Source organism: Rousettus aegyptiacus, unplaced genomic scaffold (genome assembly GCF_014176215.1).
Source record: "Rousettus aegyptiacus isolate mRouAeg1 unplaced genomic scaffold, mRouAeg1.p scaffold_m13_p_7, whole genome shotgun sequence".
NCBI classification, from domain to species: Eukaryota; Metazoa; Chordata; class Mammalia; order Chiroptera; family Pteropodidae; genus Rousettus; species Rousettus aegyptiacus.
The window spans coordinates 28,130,816-28,151,492 of record NW_023416310.1 but is presented as its reverse complement, the minus strand read 5'-3'; the positions used below and the strand labels follow the sequence as shown (position 1 = coordinate 28,151,492).

The 20,677-nt window shown below is 47.6% G+C and overlaps 1 protein-coding gene across 1 annotated transcript; it reads right to left on the bottom strand.

Annotated features, from left to right (window-relative positions):
* Window positions 1-15,340: 15,340 nt before the first annotated feature.
* TMEM247 (transmembrane protein 247) lies at window positions 15,341-19,880 on the bottom strand. The gene is made up of 3 exons (XM_016141958.2): window positions 19,764-19,880; window positions 18,707-19,042; window positions 15,341-15,580 (listed from the first exon to the last, which is right to left on the bottom strand). The coding sequence occupies exons 1-3, from the start codon at window positions 19,878-19,880 to the stop codon at window positions 15,341-15,343; spliced, it is 693 nt and encodes a 230-aa protein (XP_015997444.1).
* Between the last annotated feature and the right edge of the window lie 797 nt (window positions 19,881-20,677).

The following is a 20,677-nucleotide window of genomic DNA, read 5'->3' as shown; positions in this document are numbered from 1 at the left end:
TGAATGTCACAAGCCCCGACTGTCTTAGTAATTGTACCACAGTTGACAGATGCAGCAACGGTCACGTGACCTGAGCATGACCTCATAGCTCCCGGCTTTCCCCATCCCCGCCCGCCCCCTGGAGCGGACCCAGAGGCTGGCGGCAGGAGGGGAGGGCGTTTTCGTCACTCCTAGTTTGCAAGTTACCTAAAGCAGACCTGGAGGTTTGCGATCTGTCCTTGGTTCCCGGGGCGAAGGAGGACGCCAGAAAGCCCAGACTTCTGTAATCACTGGCCAGAAAATTTAACCGCACAATTAGCAAGTATTTGCTGAACGCAACTGGGTGCCCAGTTTTGGCTGCAGGCCAGGCTCGGTGCCAGGCGCTGTGCGAATTTCATCTCGTTTAATTCTTATTATTTAGATCTCACTGTTGAGGAAAGTGTCTTGGAAACACAGATGAGAAAACTTATGGCTTTGCTCGGGAATGAGGACTATCCCAAAACAACAGCAAGTCGGAGGAAGCAGTGGGTACCAGGCGTGTGAAAGGGGTATTAGACTGCGGCCAGGAGGCTGCGGGTAGGGGTGGGGGCGCTGTCCACGCAGAAAGCTTCCTGAAGGGAGGAAAGCTTGAGACAGCATGGGAAAACGCAAAACAGATCTCACACAGACCTGTTTTGAGATGGGTCATCTGTAGTGGAGGGAATGGGATTTTAGAGGAATGCTTAATATAAAACAAGGTGACAAAAAAGACGGGAGGAAAGTATTGACAGGATGATGGGAGGGCTTGCTGGCCTGTTTCCCACCAACCCCGCACTAGCCAGAGTCCTCTCCCTTTGAAGGTGCCCAGGGGTCCCCCAAGCTGTTGATTGTGCATTCATTCTAGGAACATCCCTTGCAGGCAAGAGCCAGACTCCTGTGACCCTGGTGTTCCAAATGCTTCTCTTGCAGACTCCTAAAAAATTTTTGAAAATCTAGGTACCCCTTTTCACATTTTTAAGAACATCTAAAATTTTTCATAGTTACATAGTTACATAGGGTGTGCTTTCTGTTGTATGCAAATATTGACATTTAAAAATAAAATTGTTTTGGTACTCTGAAAAATGTCTCTAAATTAAGTATTATAGTGATTGGAAACTCACCATTATCCTTTTAAAAAATACATGAAGTTCTTCCTTAAAAGTGGGACAAATTTCATCATTTTTAATCTATGAATTTTTATTTCCATTCTACTTCCTCTACAGAATTTTATCCTAATATATTTTTATGATCAAATGTCTTTTATGTTTTATCCTATCATGCTTCTCTTTAACAAAGCTATGTACATAAAATGAATTTACTTTCTAAATTTCCTGTGACCATAGACTCTAAATGTTTGAGAGAATATTTTGTCTAGATTTGTACCATGACAACTAGTGCACAATTAATCAAAACAAATGCTATTAGAAATTTTAATAGATACTAAGGAAGCATAAAAAATAAAGCTTAATTGGAAATGCATCTCTTAATGAGACGAAGCTTTTTTTCCTCCACACTAATTAGTTCATATATCCATGGATGAGTATAACTCATTGGTAGAAGGGGTCAGGGTTCAGTGTTCTATTTCTGGGTTTTTTTTTTTTTAATAGATGCAAGAGCTGATCTCAGAAACCTCTTCACATACATAAGTACGAAGGAATGTAAAGAGTTTTGTTAGAGCAATGTCACTCAATTTCACAAACTCCTTTGAGTTATATGCCAAAAATCACATGGGTGGATCTTTAAAAATCAGCTGGCAACTAGAATAGAGTCTCTTTCAAATTGAATCAGAGTACAGAATTGGAAGCTAGTTGATTTGCCCAGTCACTAGTCTATTCTTTTTTCTCAACACAGTTACCAGGATTTAGACTGTTCCTTTGTTGCACCATACATTTCTTTCCCCAAGTCAATGCACCATGGTAAGATTTAGGATGGGTACTATATGTTCCTTTCTTATGGGAAGTGGGAGAAAGGTGATCTCTTGAGGGGGAAGGTAAGAGAGAGAGAGAGAACCAGTAGTAACGTTTGCCCATGTGCTCAGACAGGATGCCTATACGGGAGAGTGCTTGTGGAAGTGGAGGACTTGTGGTGTGAGGCTCTTAAAATATGTATCGTGTGGAGAATCTTCATGTATCTCCAAGAGTGCCTGTACCTGAGTTTGTGCTGGACTGATGAGCAAAGGAAGGGAAGGTAATGGGGTGAGTGGTTCCCGCAGGTTCTGAAGATCTATTTGTAGGAGAGAAATGCTCTGGGCAGAGGAGACCTCCCTGAGGGGTGATCACCTCCGAAGGGCCTTTCTGTGTAGAGAGCAGAAGCAGCAGTGATCTGAATCCCAGATACACTGGTTGCAGTCTGTCTTCTGATCCAGACTCTTCTCTCGGAGCCTTCCTTCTCTTTTTGGTTCAACCTACTTCGAGCTCTTGAAAGAAATTCCTTCTCATCCTTCCACGCAGGGCCTCTGCAGGGCTGGGTGGAGTGCCCACAGACCAGTCAGAGTGGGGAGGGACATACAGGGGCCAACGAGGGACGGAGAAAGCTAGAGTCCCTGTCAGCCCCAGACAGAGTGCTGGCTACTTTGCTGGCTTGCCTCTCCTCTCCACCCCAGGAAGAGCTCATGCATGGGGCTTTGGTTGGTCTCTGTGGTGCCTTTGTGACATTAGAAAAAGGCCCCCTCTGGGCAGATGCAGTACCATGAGCCCATGGGATGAGGAGCACAAGACACCTTTATACTAAGAAAAAGGCTCTCTTCTCTCTGGACCAATGAAGCTATGTGCTAAGGGACATGGTTTGGCTAGGGGAGGGTGGGCTGCATTTCAGCTCCTACTTGTCCCCTCTGCTGGGCGCCTTTTGGCACTGCACAACTGCATGACCGCTAGGGTATGCTGCGCGTTCCAGCCTCTTAGCCTTTGAGCGCACTGTTTCCCCCTCTGGAGTGTGTTGCCCTTCTGGCTAGATGAGTCAAATTCTACCCATCCTTGGAGGCCCAGTTCAGGTCTTCTCTGGCCCACAGCCATCTCCCCCTCTTCAGGCTTCTGCAGTACCGTCAGCCTGTAGACATTCATTACACCGGAAATGGTGGCGTGTTACCCTGGTTCTCAACTGGGGGCAGTTTTGACCCCCAGGGGGAATTTGACAGTGTCTGGAGACATTTTTCATTGTCACAACTGAGACAGGGGACCTTTTAACTGGCATCTAGTGGGTAGAGGCTGCTAAACATCCTCCAATACACAGGACAGTGCCCCGTCTCCGCCCACACCCCCCCCCCCAACAGCAAAGAATTATCTGGCCCCACATGTCAATAGTGCCAAGGGGAAACTCTGAATGAGATGATTTCTAGTCTTGAAAAGACTTTAATGTCACATCCTAAATGATATTGTGGGATTTTTATATTGCGTTTTAATGATTTCGGCATCAATGTTATTCCCTTAAACAGATGGTGACCACTGTGAGGGTTCCAAGGGCTCTAGCACAGGATCCCTTAGGGTTTTTGGCCATCAGGAAGATGTAGAAGGAGGATGAACAATAATACTCTCTGGCCTGCCCCAGCTCTGCTCTCAGGTGTTCCTCATGAGCTTCTGCTAGAATTTCTTGTCAATTGAATTCTGTTGCATGATATATTAACAAAACAAAATAAAACAAAAAAAGAGAGCCAGCCAGACAGGGAATTCCTGAGTATGGCTTATATAACCACCCCAGTCCACAGCCCGCACCTCACTACATGCCTAAGCCGTGGGCTCAGCTGAGAAGACGTTGAGAGAAATCATTAAACTTCAAGGTTGCGGGCAGGCATGTGTCAGCTTTCTCTTTAGCCTGGAGCAAGAAATCTGTGAACTGTGTTTCCCAAATCCGTAAATGCAGCCTGGGAAAACCCCACACCAGGATTCATGAGAAAGAAAAGCTCTAATAGATTTCTTTCTTAAATGCAGCATCTCCCTGCAGGTCAGCTCTTTGTATTTGTGGGGGTCCAGAGCAAGAGGACAAATGGAGGTCCACAAGCTGTATGCTTAAATATTTTGCAACTACAAAGTAAGCTACCAAATTGTTTAATGTTCTAGCATCCTATCTTGAAAAGTATATCTTCGTAATGACCTAGAAGGTCAAATTGAATTGAGAATTCTCATACTCCTCACATCGCCATGCTGCAGTGCAGTGGTTGTGGGGAGCATCGGCCCCAGGCCTCCCCAGGCCCTGAGCTCATGATGTATATGGCCTGCCCTCTCCTCCTCTCGCCCCCAGGTCTGCCCCACCTTTTGAGGGACCTGAGGAGGGCATTCTAGCCTACATATTCAAGTTCCAAATACACCCCTTCTATGTTCACCACCAATGCAGTCTATGCTGATGAAGATAGACCTGGGCTCTAGAAATAGGTCTGGGGCCTTTTGGGCAAGGAGTTCCCTTTACCCTGTATACTCAGGGTATGGTCTGGGAAGGAGTGAGTGTGACAGACACATCCTCTTGGCCTCACAGACTTCTTACCCCATGGGGAGACCAGAGAAGAGCCAAAGCGGGGTCCTCTTAAGGTGCCAGCCCAACATGAGGTCCCTTTTATGCAGTCTAAGGACAGAACTGCCACCCAGGGGAGCAGCAGCTACTTGATGTTTCCTGGGCCTCTGGAGGCCGACCACCCATGCTTGCTCCACCACACACGAGTGCGCAGGAACCTCGAGAGCCTCTTGTTTTTTTTTTTTTTTTGCAACAACTTTATTGAGATATAATTCATGTACTATACAATTCACCCATTTAAAGTGTATAATCCAATGGTATGTTCAGAGTTGCACAACCACCGCCACATCAATTTTAGACCATTTGTGATCCCAGAGGCAATCTTGCAACCTTAGCTGTCACCCCCTGATCCCTCCGCTCCCCCAGCCCTAGGCAACCTCTGATCTATTCTCTGTCCCTATAGATTTGCCAGTTCTGGACATTTCCTACAAATGGAATTATATGTTATCTTTTGTCTTTGGCTTCTTTCATTTAGCATAATGTTTTCCAGATTCATTCATGTCATAGCATGTATCAGTGCTTTCTTTAACTTGCCAAATAATATTCCCACATTTCGGTTATCCGCTCATCAGTCGATGGACATTTCGGTTGCTTCCACATCTTTCATGGTCTGTTCATGGAGCCTTTTGTCTCAGCTGGGCCATACTACCATTTCCCTTGGCAGTTTCATCAATGCCTCCGCCCCTCACGGTGACAGAAGAGGGATGTTTTCACTTAAGGACTGGGGAAATGACTCCCTTCCCTGCTGAGGGGCACGTGTGAGAACTCTACTTCTCCCCTTGTCTCCCAAACTCCTTGTCTTGTTTAGTTTCATCCCTATAGCTTTCTCCATAGGACAAGCTGGGAACAGATGCCACGATGCCTCCTGCATTAGCTATTGCTGAGCCCAGGTTTCACCTCATATAATCTTCTTTCTTTAGCCAAATGGAAAAGCCCCTTGCATGATTCAGAATTCTTGGTTCCAAGTGACAGAAACCCAATTCAATTCAAAGTTAACAGCAACTAAAGAGCTAGGCTAAAGAGCTAGGGATGTCTCTTATTTTATTTATTTATTTATTTATTTATTATTATTATTCTTTATGCCTACAGCACCTGGTATTCCTAGGTAGTCTCCCATCCAAGTACTAACCAGGCCCAACCCTGCTTAGCTTTCAGGGTCAGACATCAGGCTTGTTCAGGGTGGCATAGCCATAGACCATGGACTGTGGCTCTACTGGGGAGTGAACCCAGGACCTTCTGCGTGTAAAGCAGACGTGCTAACCACTACACTATGGAACCACATCCAGGATGTCTCTTACTTTAGGTGGATCCAGGGGGTCAAATCATGCCAACAAGGGCTCAATTTCTCTCTCCTCTCCTTCTCTCCCTCCCTTCCCTCTCTCTCCCTATTTGTGTCTTCTTATTTCTTCTTGACTCTGCTTTTTTTCTCTATCAGCTTTATTTTCAGGTATACTTTCCCCAGTGGAACAAGATGGCCACCAGCATCTCTGGACATAGAGTCCATCCACTTAGTGGATACCCAATGGAAAGAGAGTTTACTTTCCCAAGAGTTCCAGCAAAAGTCTTAGTTCTGAGACTCATTGGTCAGGCCTGGATTGTGTGTCTACACAAGAACCAGGCGTTCTGGCCAGGAGATAGAATGCTCCAATTGGTCAGGTTCAGGTCTCAGGTCCGCCCTTGACTGGAAGTCAGCCCACCTAACCTCATGGACAAAGACTGATGAACAAAGAGTTCCCCAAAAGAAAATCAAGGGAAAATGAATTCTGGGCACACAGCAGATGTCACCGGAACCGTCCTGTGAAGTGGCCTGTCTGGGGTCTGCTCTATCAGTTTATCGTACGTGTTCAGATATGCCCGAACCCAAGACATGGACTTTCATAGGCTGAATCTGAGCTCCCTGCTACATGTGGTAAACTAATTTCTTATGAGATTTTAGAAATTGCTATCTAAGATATTACCTTCTTTAATGAGGGTTTGTAATTAAACATGAACACATCTTTAGTTTAAGAAAATTTGCCTTAATGGTGGAATTATATATAGGCTTTATGGAAGAACAGTGGAGAAAATATTTTTGAATCCAAGAAGTCTATTGAGACTCAGAGGAACAGGAAGTAGGTGCCCACCTAGCTCACCCATGTTTAGGATCCAAATGTCCTTGATGTAATTTCACAGTGATTTATGCATGCCAGGAATGAGCGGAGTCAGGTGGGGGAGGTATCGGAGGGGCCAGGGGAGCATAGACAAGGTGCCTGGGTAGAGACGAGCGAGCTGGTATGGACAGCAGCACGACATAGCTCTTCGCTGAGATTCCCCCCTCACTCGCTCTCCCCCTTTCTTTATTCTTTTGTTACCATGGCAACTAATGATGCTCCCTCCTCCTCTTCCCCTCCCTGGCTGGCTCTGGTCCCCAGGCCCCACCACTCTGTCTGACCAGCCTCACAGAACTGTTGCCAGCCTCTCTCCACGTCACTCAGCCTGGGCCCCCAGCTCTGCCCTTTACCACAACACACTCTCCCTCCTCACCTTTCTGCTTCCAGGTCCCTTCTTTAATCCTGATCCAGACCTGAACCAAATTCCCATCTTCCTTCAAGAAGTTGTATGAAAATTAGATTTTTGCCACTCTAACCTGATTTGAAATGCATTAAGCAGTCTGTCTCTTGAAATACCTCAAGGTGAGGCAATTTGTGAAGAGAAGCATCCCTTACTGCTGCTTCTGTGCTTAAACCTTGTGCTGGAGTGAATCACATTCTATTTTTGTACTAGGAGTGTTTTCTGTTTAAAGAAATCCCCCAGCAGGTCTCTGAGTGTAAAAGACTCTATCATAGGGGAAATCGCATCCCAAATTCAGAGATTATAAGCTGGTGGTCCCACAGACTTTTGTTAGGTCCATAGGGCGGCTAAGAACCTTGAACCAACAGTTCAAAGGCAGCAGGTAGATTGGATTTCTGGCTGCCCTTGAACAACTGCACATGGGGTCTGCATCTTCACGTGGTCAAAATGGGCGGGAGGAGGTGAGTAGGGGCTGCTGCTTTCACCCTGGCTCTTCCTTTCCTGTTAGCTACACCTGGCCAGTGTCCCTCTTTGACTTCCCTACTTGGTTCTTCCTGACATCCCAGTTTCTGGCCCCTCCCCTACGTGATCTGTTTTGGGAATTGGGATTGCCTTGCAGTGTGTGGTTTGCTTAGGGCCACCATCTGGAGTTCCTTTGAAGTCAGTCTGATATCTGAAAGCAGGTGAACTTTCTAGCATGTGGCTCTGCTTCTAGAGTCTTCCAAAGAACACCATTTTCTAGGAACTCACTGGGGCAGCTCTGATACCAGAGCAGACTATGTGTGTGAGAGGATACAGAAATTGCCCAGAACCGAATGTCAGTGAGAGTGAACTGTAAGATTTCTCCCTGGGTCTGACCACTTTCTTCTTCTTTCATATACCTGCCAGAGTATCCTGGTCTTCAGAGAGAGACAAAGAGTGCTAGGCATGGCTGGTTTGAGAGGGAAGACCCCCCAAGCCAGCTACGGGCCCATTCAAAATAGAAGATGTTTGGTGGGGTTCAGAGGAAGCTCTCTAGGGTCTTGAGTATAGACCTTCCAGTTATCTCTCTGGAAAATGGCAGGGAGTAGAATGGGTGGACCAGTGAGTGAAGACTTATATCCTTGTCCATCCTGAAAGACATTTTCCCCTATGGCCTTTGGTGGGGGCTAGTGAGAGTAGGGGTAGAATAAAATAATAGGTTTTTAAGTCCAACGTTTGAATTTGCTACTGCTAGGTGTACAGAGAGAGACATAGTGGGGCCTCACAATCCATTTGAAATAGAGTAACAGTATTTTTTACATGTTATTGAATCAGCTGAGTCTTCATCCACAAACTCAAATAGACAAGACATATATTATTTTGTTTTTCTTAAATCAGCTTTCGGCTCCTTGCCACACTAGGTCTCTGCCACTTTCTGGCTGAGGAAGCTCAGGCAACTCCTGGACCTCTCGGTCTGCTTTCTCAGCTGCTAAGCGAGGATGGGAATAGTGCTCCCTTGGGGGTGGCCGTGAGATGAAATGAGACGACATAAGGTGTTATCGAACAGGCAGAATATACAGCATCTGGTTGCTCCCTTCTCCCCTCTCCAGGAAGACTTCGCAGAATATGTCAGCTCACAGAAACTTTCTCAGGTTGCCTATTGCATCCTTTGGTCCATTGAATTGTTCATTGAATTGTTCATTCATTTATTCCTCAAGTACCTGCTGAGCCCCCATGACTAGGGTGTCCCATGCAGACACTCTATTAGCTGCTCTGGCACCTCCTGGCAGAAGCCAGAGCCGGGTGCTCGGAGGAGAGCTACTCCAATAGGGAGCATCTGGCCCTGGCCCTTCCTGGGGCAGAGGAAAACTCTGGAGACACCCCCACCTCACCCCAATCTCCTCAGCCAAGAGTTGCTTTGCTCAGCACTTTCTGCCTGGCTTCCCGGTGGCTCCCTTCCAAGGCCTGCTTTCTGCCCTAGGACCTTACAAAGACTTCTTTGATGAAAAGTTTGAGGCAAAGGGACTGTGTTATTTGATACAAATGAGACTCATGGGGGTAAATGTTGAGCTTTGTTCTCCTATTTTTGGATTTTCTTGCCCAGAGCAAAATGATTGGCTGAAGAGGCTAAGGGCAGAAGTCAGGAGGGAGGGGGCCATGGAGGGAGGGGGCATGGAGGGAGGGGGCCATGGAGGATCCTGGAGCTTGAGGCTTGTTAGCTCAGTGACTGACAGCTGCAAGCCTGAGGCATGACCTCCACGCAGAGAGGAGCCTTCTGCTCAGTCAGATGCTGCTTCCAGAGCTGGTGGGTAAACCAGGAGACCACTTTTTCTGGGAGTGGGGTCTTTCCTTTTTCCAGATCACCAGCCTCAGCATCCCCTACCCCAGGCCTGCTCCCGTGGTCTCCACCCCCTTTCAAAATGCACAGCACCTGCTCCCCTCCCTCAGGCTGATGGGATTGTCAAGGAAATAGTCTCTCAGGATGGGATTTGAGAGGCACCACAAAAGCCCCTCACCCCAGAGGGTATCCTTTATCTACTCCCAGGCCTAGTCTCATGGGTATATCACCAGGGCAGTGGCACTGGGCCCCAGCTTGGGGGACCCCTGTGCTCAGGACTCTCCACTCCTGGTTGCAGGCTCTGCTATTACCTCCTTGAAATTCTTAATACATTTTAAACAAGGCACTGTCCTTTTGCACTGGGTCCCACAAATGCTGGAGCCGGTCCTCCCACTTCTCTCAGTTCCTGAAATCAGGGGGGCAATCGCTACACCTCCCCTGCTTGACTCTTACTAACACCTGCCCGTTTGTATAGCTCCGCATTTACCATGAGCTTACACCCCATTATCATACTCACCTGTCACCACTGTGAGGTGGCTAACATCACCCACTCATGGCTGAGAAGAAGGTGTTAGTGGGGATTTGTCCCATGACTCCAGGGCCCTTTGATGCCACCCCTTTATTCTCCTGGAGGAGTAAAAATGCCTACCTCCTGACACATCTATAACCCCCTCTTCCTTAAGTGTAGGAAATTTGCAAGCCTGAGGCTGATTCTCCACTTTGTTCTTAAGAACCCACCACGCCCCCTTGGGTGCTTAATAAATACTGACTAATGAACCTGTAGCTGCTGCTCCTTTGTCTAATTAAGTCTAAATAAGTCACGGGCTTTAAATTATGCAACAAGGCTTGGCCAAAACAGCTTAAAAATTCGAGAGCCCTAGCTTTTCTGCTGTGCCCTGTGGAAAAATCCCATCTTTTAATCATGCTTAACCTTCCTGAAGGAACAGTGGCAGCCTTTAAATAATGAATGAATGTGTATTAGCAAGATTTTCCCAAAGCTACGCACATCAGAGCCAGATCAAAAAAGGGACAGAGGCAAAGACAGGGCCTGGAGGGATTCCGGAAGTTTCCGGTGAATCCCGGAGTGCAGGGAGATGCTGGGAGATCTCATTTCGTTTCTCAGAAGCTCAGAGCAAGGACTTCGAAAGAGCACAGAGGGAGGACGACAGATATACTGCCACCCTGGGCTGAGCCCTGTGCTGATGGAGGCTCCCACAGCACTTCTAGGGGCTGCACACTCAGGTACCCGCTCTCTCCCCTTCCTATTGTGCCTCTACACCTGCACCCCACTCCCTCAGACCCTCCAGGCCATGAGCAGTGTCTTCACAACAAAGCATAGGTTGGATTGTGTTAGCTCACATAGAGAGGCAAGCTTCTCGACTTTCTAAGATGCCCCAGGCAATGTGGATGCAGCTGGTCCTCAGATCACATGTTGAGGAGCAAAGATGTAGGTTTCTGAATGTGGTTGCTGGGGCACCTTTAAGGCTACCAACCCCTCTAAACACCATAGCAAATCAATTAAAAAGCAGACCCTAGGCTTTGGCCCTTAAAAAAAATTTTTTTTTTTTTTCAACTAAGGTAGAGTCCAGATAACTTACAGGTCACCAAATGAAGGCTAAAAAGCTTAACGGACTTGCTGGCAGTCGGTCACCTGCTAAAGCGGAATTAGAAACAGACATGGCAGAGAAGTGACTTTTGGAATCAAGCCGCTCCCTCTTCCCTCCTGCGGATTTCAGCAATTTCCAGGACTCTGGTCTTGTCCTTGGGCTCAGGGTTGCAACCTATGGGACTCCATTTGGGGAGCAGGAAAAATGCTTTCACTTTTCTCTCCCTAAGCCTGCCTGAAACTTTGCTATTAGTGTTTGATTGTTTGGGCAAAAGCTGAATGTCAGGTGTATGATCTGTTACACACCCAGCCTTTGGCAGCCTGGCGTGAGTGGGCTGACAGGAGAGAGGGCAGGGGCGCTGGGCTCTGTTCCCGGGGGACCCGGGACACGGGACGGGAGAGGAACACCAGGGGCAAACTTGTCTCCTCTTGCAGCTTTGCTGAGGGCACCGGGCACAGAGGGGCATGCCTCTAAGTCCCCAGGCAAGGCTTCTGCCCTGGTTGTGAAAAGTCATAGGGCCTCAGGCAGAGGTCAGGAGGAGGAAGGCAGAGCTGTTCCAGTCGTGTGTCCACAGAAAACCATGACCTTCCTGCTGTGGTATGTGAATGAGGCCTTAAGGCCAGGCCCAGATTGGCTACAGCTGTGCTCCACCCAATGGTCTCAACCCCCACCACAACTCTGGCTCAGCGCCCAGAAGGGAGTGGGAGCTGGGCCTGAAAAAAAGCAGGGTATGGCAGACGTAGTCACTTGTTCAATATCCATCCCTCCCTTCCCTCATACTATCAGAATCCTGATTTTGTTCAGTTCTGTGACAGTGTCCTGGCAAAAAGTTACCACTTCAGATGCCCTATAGCCACATGACCAGACTGGCCAATGAGATGTAAGCAGAAGTTGCTAGGTAAGTCTTTCTATAAAGCTTTAAAAAGGTGGCCCCATTTTTTCCCCCCTTTCTTCTGTCTTGGAGTTATGGACATGAAACCTAGAACTGCAGCTGCCATCTTGAAATCATGAGGCTGAAAGCCATGTTCTGAGGAGGATACAAGCTGTGTGCTAAGGATGGTGGAGCAAAAAGCAGCCTGGGTCCTAAGTGCCTTCCTGGAGTCGTTTGACCAGTCATGGACTGTTTTACTTGGGACTTCTTAGTATGTGAGAAACACAGACCTCTATTTGGATAAGCCACTGTAGCTGGGTTTCTTTTATAGCTGAATACAATCTTCACATAGGACCTTAGAAAGAATGTTTCTGATTTGGAAATGGGGAGAGGTCAAGGCAAGAACATGGTCCTCTGAGAAGAAGGGAAAAGGTGGCCTTTTCTTTTCATTTTTGAGGGCTCCACTATCACTCTACAATCTTCAGGGAGTTCCTGTTTCCTAAGGGATTAAATTCATATTCCTCAGACCTACAGTCAGGACTGTAAAATTTGGCCCCAAATAAATTTTCCGGGCCTGTTACCTTTATATCATTCACTGGAGCAAGAATGAGCCTTCTCTTTCTCCTGAATACAGCTGATATACTTCTATCCTTATATCAGTTCCTGTGAGTTCTCCCTCCTCTTTACCTGTTCCAGGCTCACCTGCTCTTGTGGGCTGCTCTTTTGAGAAGACTTTCTATCTCCCTGGTCTCCAGGGACCTCTCGTTCTTCGATCTCCTTCACCATTGAGGCCTTTATGTTTTTCATGTGCTTTGAACTCATCACCCCAGAAAGGCTGTGAGATCCTTCAGGGTCAGACCTTGGGGCATGGTAGTATAGGAGCATAATGTGCTTGGGAGTCAGACTTGAGATCTAAGATGATCTTGAGCATGTCACTGAACCTCTCGGAGCCTCAGTATCCTCATCTGTGAATGGGGGATAGTACACATTCCTACCTCCCAGGGTTTGGGTGAAGATAGCCCCCATAAAGCATTCAGTGAAGCGCCTGGCACACCTGAGGTTCTCAAGAAGTGCTTGTGTGTTGACTCGTTGCCTGCTTGGTAACCCCTCAGCTGTGCCTTTTCCCCTTATCCTTTGGGTCTTTTCCCACCTTTTTGTCTCTCCCTTCTGTTTTGAACTTGAACTGGGAGACTGGTATCAAGTTTGGGGAATGACCCTGAGCTGTTCTCGGTTTCCCAAAGAGCCGATCTAAGGCTCCTGGTTTTAGTCTTTAATTACAGTAGGAGGCACAGAGGGGGAGATTTCATGCGCATTGGTAAGGGGGTGAGATGAGGTGCTAACCTGAGTGCTCAAATGAGTTAACTAAGTGTTTTCTCTGGAGATTTGTAAGGAAAATGGATATATTAAAGCCCAGTTTTACCTGACAACAGGCGATGGACTAAATGACTTTATAGCACTTGGTATTTTTTACAAACTCTTAATTCCATCTGCTATAACAAGATAAACATCTGGGCTTTAACTTTTTAAATATCTTGATCTCCTCCTCCTTTTGCCTCCATCCGACTCCAGGATCCCAGATCACATAAGATGGTTGTGAGAAGTGACCCACTGCAAAAAATTCTATCATCGAAAGTTTAATGCAAAACGACAGCTTTATTTCTTTCAAGTAGAAACCTGTTACATGGAGCCATAAATGGGGCTGGATGCTCTGAACTGAGTGGAAAATGAGAAGTCGCTGTAGACTTATATGGCAGTATAATGTGTACTGACATTGAATCCTGGGGCAGTCTTCCTTTTGTAGTGTGTTTTCACTAAGCATCACTCAGAGAGCCCAACAGGACAGAAACTTACTCTTTGTCCCTCTCAAGGCGGAGCCTTCCACCTGGGAAGAGAAGGGATTCATAAAGACTTGACTGATGGCACGGCTATGCCCAGCCTCATTCGGTTTCCTGCATGATCCCTAAAGTCTCTTGTGCTGTAGCCAGACTGCGGACTGCCAGCCACCATTCCTGGGCGGGGCTGGGGGGTAAGTGCGGCTGGCCGGGCTGTCTGCTGGCTGGGGGCGTGTGTGGGACAGCAGGAGTTAGGGGGCTGGCCCTGGAGGGAGCTGAACTGCTTGTCACACACGCACCAGGTGGCTTCGTTTTGTGCCTCCCTTGAGCCCTCTAGTGTTCCAAGTCTGTTCCTTTAGGTTGTGGTTGCTAGTTTTTTAGGAAAAGGGGAGGCAGGTTATGTACATCTCTGTTGTGGGCAACTGTTTATTTGGGGTGTGTGTGTGTGTGTGTGTGCATGCACGTGTGTGCGTATGGGATTTGAGGGTTTGTCCGTGTAGTCTGCTTTTGTCTCTTCCTACTTTTCCACTACAGCTGACTTGTTGTGGTTCCAATCAGGCGTTCAATCCCTTCTTCCCAATGGCCCTGGGAGGACATCTAGATTTTGCCACCCCATGTCACCCAAGCATGTACTGCTCAGTGATAGGGACACCCTTTGCTGTCAGACCCTGAAAGGCCTGGGCTCCCTGGAGCTTCGGTGTCTCTCTTTTTGAAAGATATATGGCCTGAGAGCAGGCTCTAAGCCTATGGGACTGACTGTACATAGTCCTGTTTAGGCGCAGTGCTAAATGGACCTTTGACAGAGGCCTGGTGATGCTATCCTGACATGTTTGCAGAGCTGGAAAGAGCTCGAGGAGTTTTGGCTCCTGTATTATTTTTTGTATTAGTGTCGCTGCTATAACACATGACTACGAACTTAGTGACTTAAAGCAACTCCAGTTTATTCTCTTACAGTTCTGGAGGTTGGAAGCCCAAAATGGGCTGGCAGGGGTGCATTCCTCCTGGAGGCTCTAGGAGGGAACCCATTTTCTTGCCTTTTCTAGCTTCTAGAGGCCGCCTGCCTTCCTTGGCTCGTGTACCCACGTCCCTCCAACTTCTCTTTCCATGGTCATATCTCCTTCTCTGATCCTCACCTTCAAGTCTCCCTCTTGTAAGGACCCTTGTGATTACATTGAGCCCTCCTAGATAATCCAGGATCATCTCTCCATTTCAAGGTCCTTAATTTAATCACATTCCAAAGTCTCCTTTGCCGCATAAGGTGACATATTCACAGGTCTGGGGACTAGAACGTGGACATCTTTGGAGGGCCCACCCCCGAGCCTACCACAGCTCCCCGCAGCTCAGAGATCTATGAACGTGAATAGATGTGATGGATCCCGAGCCAGTCTGGTCATGGTGCGATTTCTGTAGTTCTGGAAAATCCTTCTAAACCCCTTCTTCCTGAAGATACCTCCCTAACCTGCTAACTTCTGAAATCCTCCTCTTAGCACATAAAGCATCTTCATCCACAGTGAGAGCCGAGGCTTAGTATAAGGATGAAATGCATTCCTGCACACTGAGGTGTAAATGGCTGATAGCAGAGCCTTTCCTAATGGCAAGTTCTGGTTGGAGGGAGGCACCATATGAGGGCAGGAGTGCCAGGGAGGGAGAAGGCAGGGAGGCGTGGGCTAACTCAGGTCAGGTCTCAACCGTACACTAACGTAGTGGTTCCCAGTGATGGACAGAGCGAAGGCACTTGAAAGTAGGACCATAAAGTTTTAATCAGACAGAGAAAAATGCCCGCGATGCAGAATAGGTAGTGCTTGGAGAAGAGAAAGAAGATTATCTCCTTGGTGACATAGATTACGTGTATGAAGATGAAGCAGTACAGGAACATGGCAAACTGGTTCTGGGGGAGCAGGAGGTCCTGGAGGCCTCCCGAGAACTGTAGAGGAAAGAAGAGAGCGGAGCTGGCAAAACCAAGGTGTGGGCGTCAGGCAGAGCTGGGCGTCAGTCTTGTTCTTTCCTGAGTGTGACCTCTGGCAGGTTGCTTTCCTCACCTAAGGGAAGGGGAATAGTGCCCACCTCACAAGACTATGAGGAGAGAAAGACAAGGAATGAAAAATTCCTAGCAAGGTCACTGGCACATAGAGGGCAGTCGTGAGCTTTTACTTCTTGAGCCTACTCTTATCCTTCCTGGTTCAGGCCAACCCCTTCCTCTCTCAGTTCTGCTCATCTTGCTTTACACAGGTGGGAAGTCTCTCTCTGACTGAGATCCTAGATCAGGATGCAGGGTCTTCGAGTGTTCTCTGGATGGTTCGCCCTGACACTCAGCCTTGCTTTCTGGACAACGGCACAGTAAGAGGGTGCCCCTTGGACACAAATGACTGACTCGTGTCACATGGGGTCATAGTCCATGGTCTTTCCGCCTAGGGTTTCATCTCCCCTGCAGACAGACAGGTGGTGGGGCCTTCCTAAACCTCAGAGACTTTGGCATAGGGGAAAGCAGCTTAAGTGGTCTGTCTGGTTTTGCCTGTATGCTGTTCTTTTCCAGAATCCATACAATCGAGGTTTGACAGGGCCCATTTTAACTGCAGAAAACATCAGCATATAAGTAAGGCAATAGCTGATACGATATTTTGATCTGTAGTTAAGGTACCACCCATGGTTTATTCTTTAAAATATCTTTTAAAATCATGCCATAGTTTTTTTTTTTTTTTTTTTTTTGTAAGCAGGCAGACGGCAGGGACTGTGTGATTCCCTAAACTAGTTAGAAACATATTCACAGATGTATTTTTCAGTACAATGAAATTTACCTACCCACCCATCCACCCAGAAAAAGAAAGTGGAAAGGAAACTTCAAAATCAAATCAACTCTCCACCTTTCAATACATGACCTCCCCCTCCCGCACCTCCCCCCCCCCCCCCCCCCGCCCAGATAAAACATGTTTGTGAGCTGTTACCAGAGACTGGTGTTTTGGACACACAATTACTGAAACAAATACATAAAAATGGGAGGGGCAACCAAATGAACACACGCCGGCAGAAAATGACTCCAGGGATGCTGCCTCTAGCATGCACAGCAAGGCAGGCTGAAGACCAGAAGAACGGGGTTTCTCTCCCACTAATGTTCTAGTGGGAGTTGAGGCCTGGGCAGATGTAATGCTTCTCTGGAGACCCCGTAGGCTCTGGATCCGTGGACTTCCGGCCACCTTTTGCAAACTGCATGTGTTTTCAGTCTGAAATGCTTACGGAAGATATTTGTGGTTTCAGTAACAAAACATGCATTTGTGAAAGCTTGTAGTCTCTTCAAAAACACTTTCAATGGTCTATCTTTTGAGTAGAAGACAGGGAGCAGGGAGGACTCTACACCAAGGGGTTCCAGCTCACCCAGTAAGGTAAAGGCTTTTCAAACTAAAAATGGCAAAACAAACATGGTCAGGAGGAGACGTCAGCCAAAGCCATAGCACCACACTCTATCTGCTTTTAATAGTTTCAGGCTCCAACTTGTAGCAGATTTTATCCAAGGATACTAAAAATAAAGCCGCAAGTTTGGAAATGGAACTTATTTGTGAGACATCAAAAATATCAGGAAACTTGCCAGAACCTTAGAGACAGGCGATTCTTTTCTAGATTTTTAAAAAGAGGGGGAAAAGAGGGATTCTAGAAATCCCAGTTCAGTAAGCTTGACTTGGCTAAGCAAAATCATTTAGTGTATTATTGAGCAGGTAGTTTGTGAGCAGGAAAAAAATGATAATTGTTAAGACACCAGCGTGTGTTCATTGAGAGTGAATCATGCAAAACCAACCTCAGTTTCTTTAAAAAAAAATAATTGATCTGTTAATTGGGGAAATGCTACAGGTAGTGTACTATCTAAATTTTTGGAAACCATTTGACAGTGTGTCTCAGCATAGTTGTTTTTTTTTTCCGGACAAAATAGAGAAATGTGAGCTGGCTACAATGTAACACAAGGGTGATGATCAATGGAAAACTGTTAACCTGTAGGGACATCTTTTAGTGATACTTATTTAAGTCATATCCTCCTCAACAGTTATAGCAATGACTTGGATAAAGGCAGAAGGCAAATTTCTCAGAATTGAGAATGACTCAGAGCTGGGAAGCAGAGCTAATACGTTACATTCCAATAAAATTGAAAAATGATGAACTTTAGCTGTTGCATTTGGGTCAAGAAGTGAATTGCATGAGTACATAAAAATGTTAATAGCTAACATTTATTGAGTGCTTACCTAATGTGCCAGGCTCACTGCAAAGTGCATTATGTGCCTTCTCTCATTTAATACTCACAATGACCCTATGAGGTAGATAGATACTACCTTATGGATGAGCAAACTGAGGCTCCAAGATGATTAGTAACCTGCCCAGCGTCATGAAGTTTATATGTGGCAGAGCCAGGGTTTCAACCCAGAATTGTCTGATTTTAAAGCCACTGCTTTAAACAATAACATCTGTTGTTATTTAGTACTTATGATGGCCCAGCCACAAAGCTAAGCATGTCATATCCCATTTAACTGCAAGTAGGTGTTCTTATCCCCATTTAGTACAGATTAGGGGAGAATGGTCCATTTCTTGCCAAAAGATGTTCAAGCTTTAGTGGACAACAGAGCAGAGTGATCAAAAGAGAGTGGATGTGGCCCTCATCAGGGGAGTGATAGTTTTATCAAAATCTGCTGGTCAGACTGCAGTGAGGGTTCTGGGTTTTGTCCCAGGCATTGTATCTCTTAAAAGATATGCCGAGAAGCATGGAAAGAGGAAACATTGAAGACTTCTCCCTGAGAAGAAAAGCCCTGGGCAGGTGGGTGAACTAGGTGGTTCTTGACCCCCTCCTAGCGTCCGCTCTCCCTACAGAGTTGAATCTCAGGTTAGCGCGGAAGCTCTAGAGCAGTGAGCAGCCCAGCTCTGGACCTGGGGCGAGACGCAGCAGTGAGGCAGGCAGGAAGGGCTCTGGCGCAGGTCGGGGCAGAGGTGCCCCTGGCCCCCGGCGTCAGCCCTGGCCCTTGGGGCTGGACCTGTGGGCCTCTCGGCCAGGTCCCCACCTCTCCCTGTCACCTACCAGGTGGGGCGCCGCCTGCTGCTGCAGTTGCTCCATCACTTCCTCGTGCTGCCGCTGGCGCTCATTCTCCTCATGCAGGTACCTGAGCCGTGTGAGCTCGAACTCCATGCGCACCCTCTCCAGCTCCATCTCAACGTTGCACTTAGTCCCCGGGGTCCCCAGGGTCCAGGGCAGTTTCGTAAGTTCAGGTCCATCCCCCGCCTGGCCCTTGGTGGTAGGGCCGGGTTTGGGGGACAGCGACTTAGGTGGCCCTGGGTCATCTCTGTTCTCATAAGTTTCCATCTCCTCCAGGTAGTCGTAGGAAGAGTCTGGCTTAGGGCGCTCTGCGTCCTGGGGCTGGGAAGAGGGCAGTCCAGGGATGGTAAGGAGTCAGTATGGGCCCCCCCCACTCCCACGCAGGGCACTCCCGCTGCCCCAAGCCACAATGGACTGGGGTGTTGGAAAGAGTGTTTGAGTTGGAAAGATCTAGAATGAGTTCTTTTCAGAAATGCGCTTACATGGAGTTATCAGGAACTGAGGGTTGAGAAGGAGGAGAGGGCAAACTGACTTAAAGGAACAACATCCTAAAGTTGCACGAGGTGGCATTGGGGAATTGAGGTAGAAGGCTGTGTTCTTGGTGACTTTCAAATCATGGAGGTAGCTTTCCCCCGCTCTACCTAACTTTGAGAAGAGTTAGACACCCAGTCCCAGTCCTCTGGGGACTACAGCAGGAGAGAAGAACCCAGGCAGGGTCTATGTAGAGAGAACCTAAATATTTGGGGACCCAAAAAGGGGTATGGGGGAGCCAGGCCCTATCCACAGAGGGAGGAAAGGGCCCCAGCGGGGAGGTAGGTGAGAAAGACCAAAGCTTCAGGTGACTTCACGGTCTTCTGACAGACAGCCTTCCTCATCCCATGTCACAGCCGGTAGCCAGTTGTGGGGAGGGGGTGCACGTCACCTGCTCTTCTTTAGCAGCTCTCTGGGACCTCGAAGCACTCAGCTCCTATCATGTGTCCCTACAGTACTCTCTCTTACCCTGCGGGGACAGGCTGGGGCAGTGAGATAGGCATTCTCTTACCAAAGCCGCCCTCAACTTCCCTTCAGACATGGGGTCATCAGGCGCCATCTTGGGGAAGGTTGGGCAGCTTTCTCCTGCCCCCTGGACTTCCATCACCTCCCTGTCTTCTGTTGCCATTCAGAAAACAATGCTGCCAATGGGGGCCTAAGGACATCTTTTGAGGCACTGACATTTGGCCTCACCAGACTCCACAGACCAGCCACCATCACAATCCCCTGTCCTCATAATAACCCACATTCTATCAGTTGCTAGGGCCCCTTTGGCAGAGGATGTGACACCCCCGAGGTGCTGCTAGTAAGAACTGCAGCATGGGCCTTTGCTCCCCCCAGGACAGCTTGGAAACCTAGAATTTCGCCAACTGAGATCCAGAATGCCTCGTTTGAAATCGACTCCCTTGGGGTCCTCTTTTAAATGCAGACTGCACTTGGGTGAATCACAATTAGCTCCACACACCCCGTTAGGGGCCTGACTGTGTCCTGACCCCCAACCCCCATTCACATATTGAAATCCTAACCCCCAGTACCTTAGAATGTGACCTTGTTTAGAGATAGGGTCTTTACAGAGGGGATTAAATTAAAATGAGGTCATTAGCGTGGGTCCTAATTCAATATGATTGATGTCCTTAAAGAAGAGGAAATTTGGATACAGATATGCACGGAAGGAAGATGACAGGAAGATAAGGGAGAAGACGGCCGCCTATAAACCAAGGAAAGAGGCCTTGTAAGAGTCAGGGTTTTCCAGAGAAGCAGAATGAGTAGGAGATTATACATATACATATATGTCTTTTCAGAAATGCGCTTACGTAGAGTTATCGGGACCTGAGGGTTAAGGAGGGGGCACACTGACTTATAAAGGAATGATATCCTAAAGCTGCAAGATGCAGCACTGGGGAATTGAGGTAAAAGCCTACGTAT

What these genes read in the sequence shown, in the direction of transcription:
- TMEM247 (XM_016141958.2), bottom strand. Translation starts at nt 19,880, where the DNA reads ATGGCAACAGAAGACAGGGAGGTGATGGAAGTCCAGGGGGCAGGAGAA. An exon ending in GGAAGTTGAGGGCGGCTTTG is followed by an intron (nt 19,043 to 19,763) that starts GTAAGAGAATGC and finishes CCCTCTTCCCAG; the next exon opens with CCCCAGGACGCAGAGCGCCC. An exon ending in AGCAGGCGGCGCCCCACCTG is followed by an intron (nt 15,581 to 18,706) that starts GTAGGTGACAGG and finishes TTTCCTCTACAG; the next exon opens with TTCTCGGGAGGCCTCCAGGA.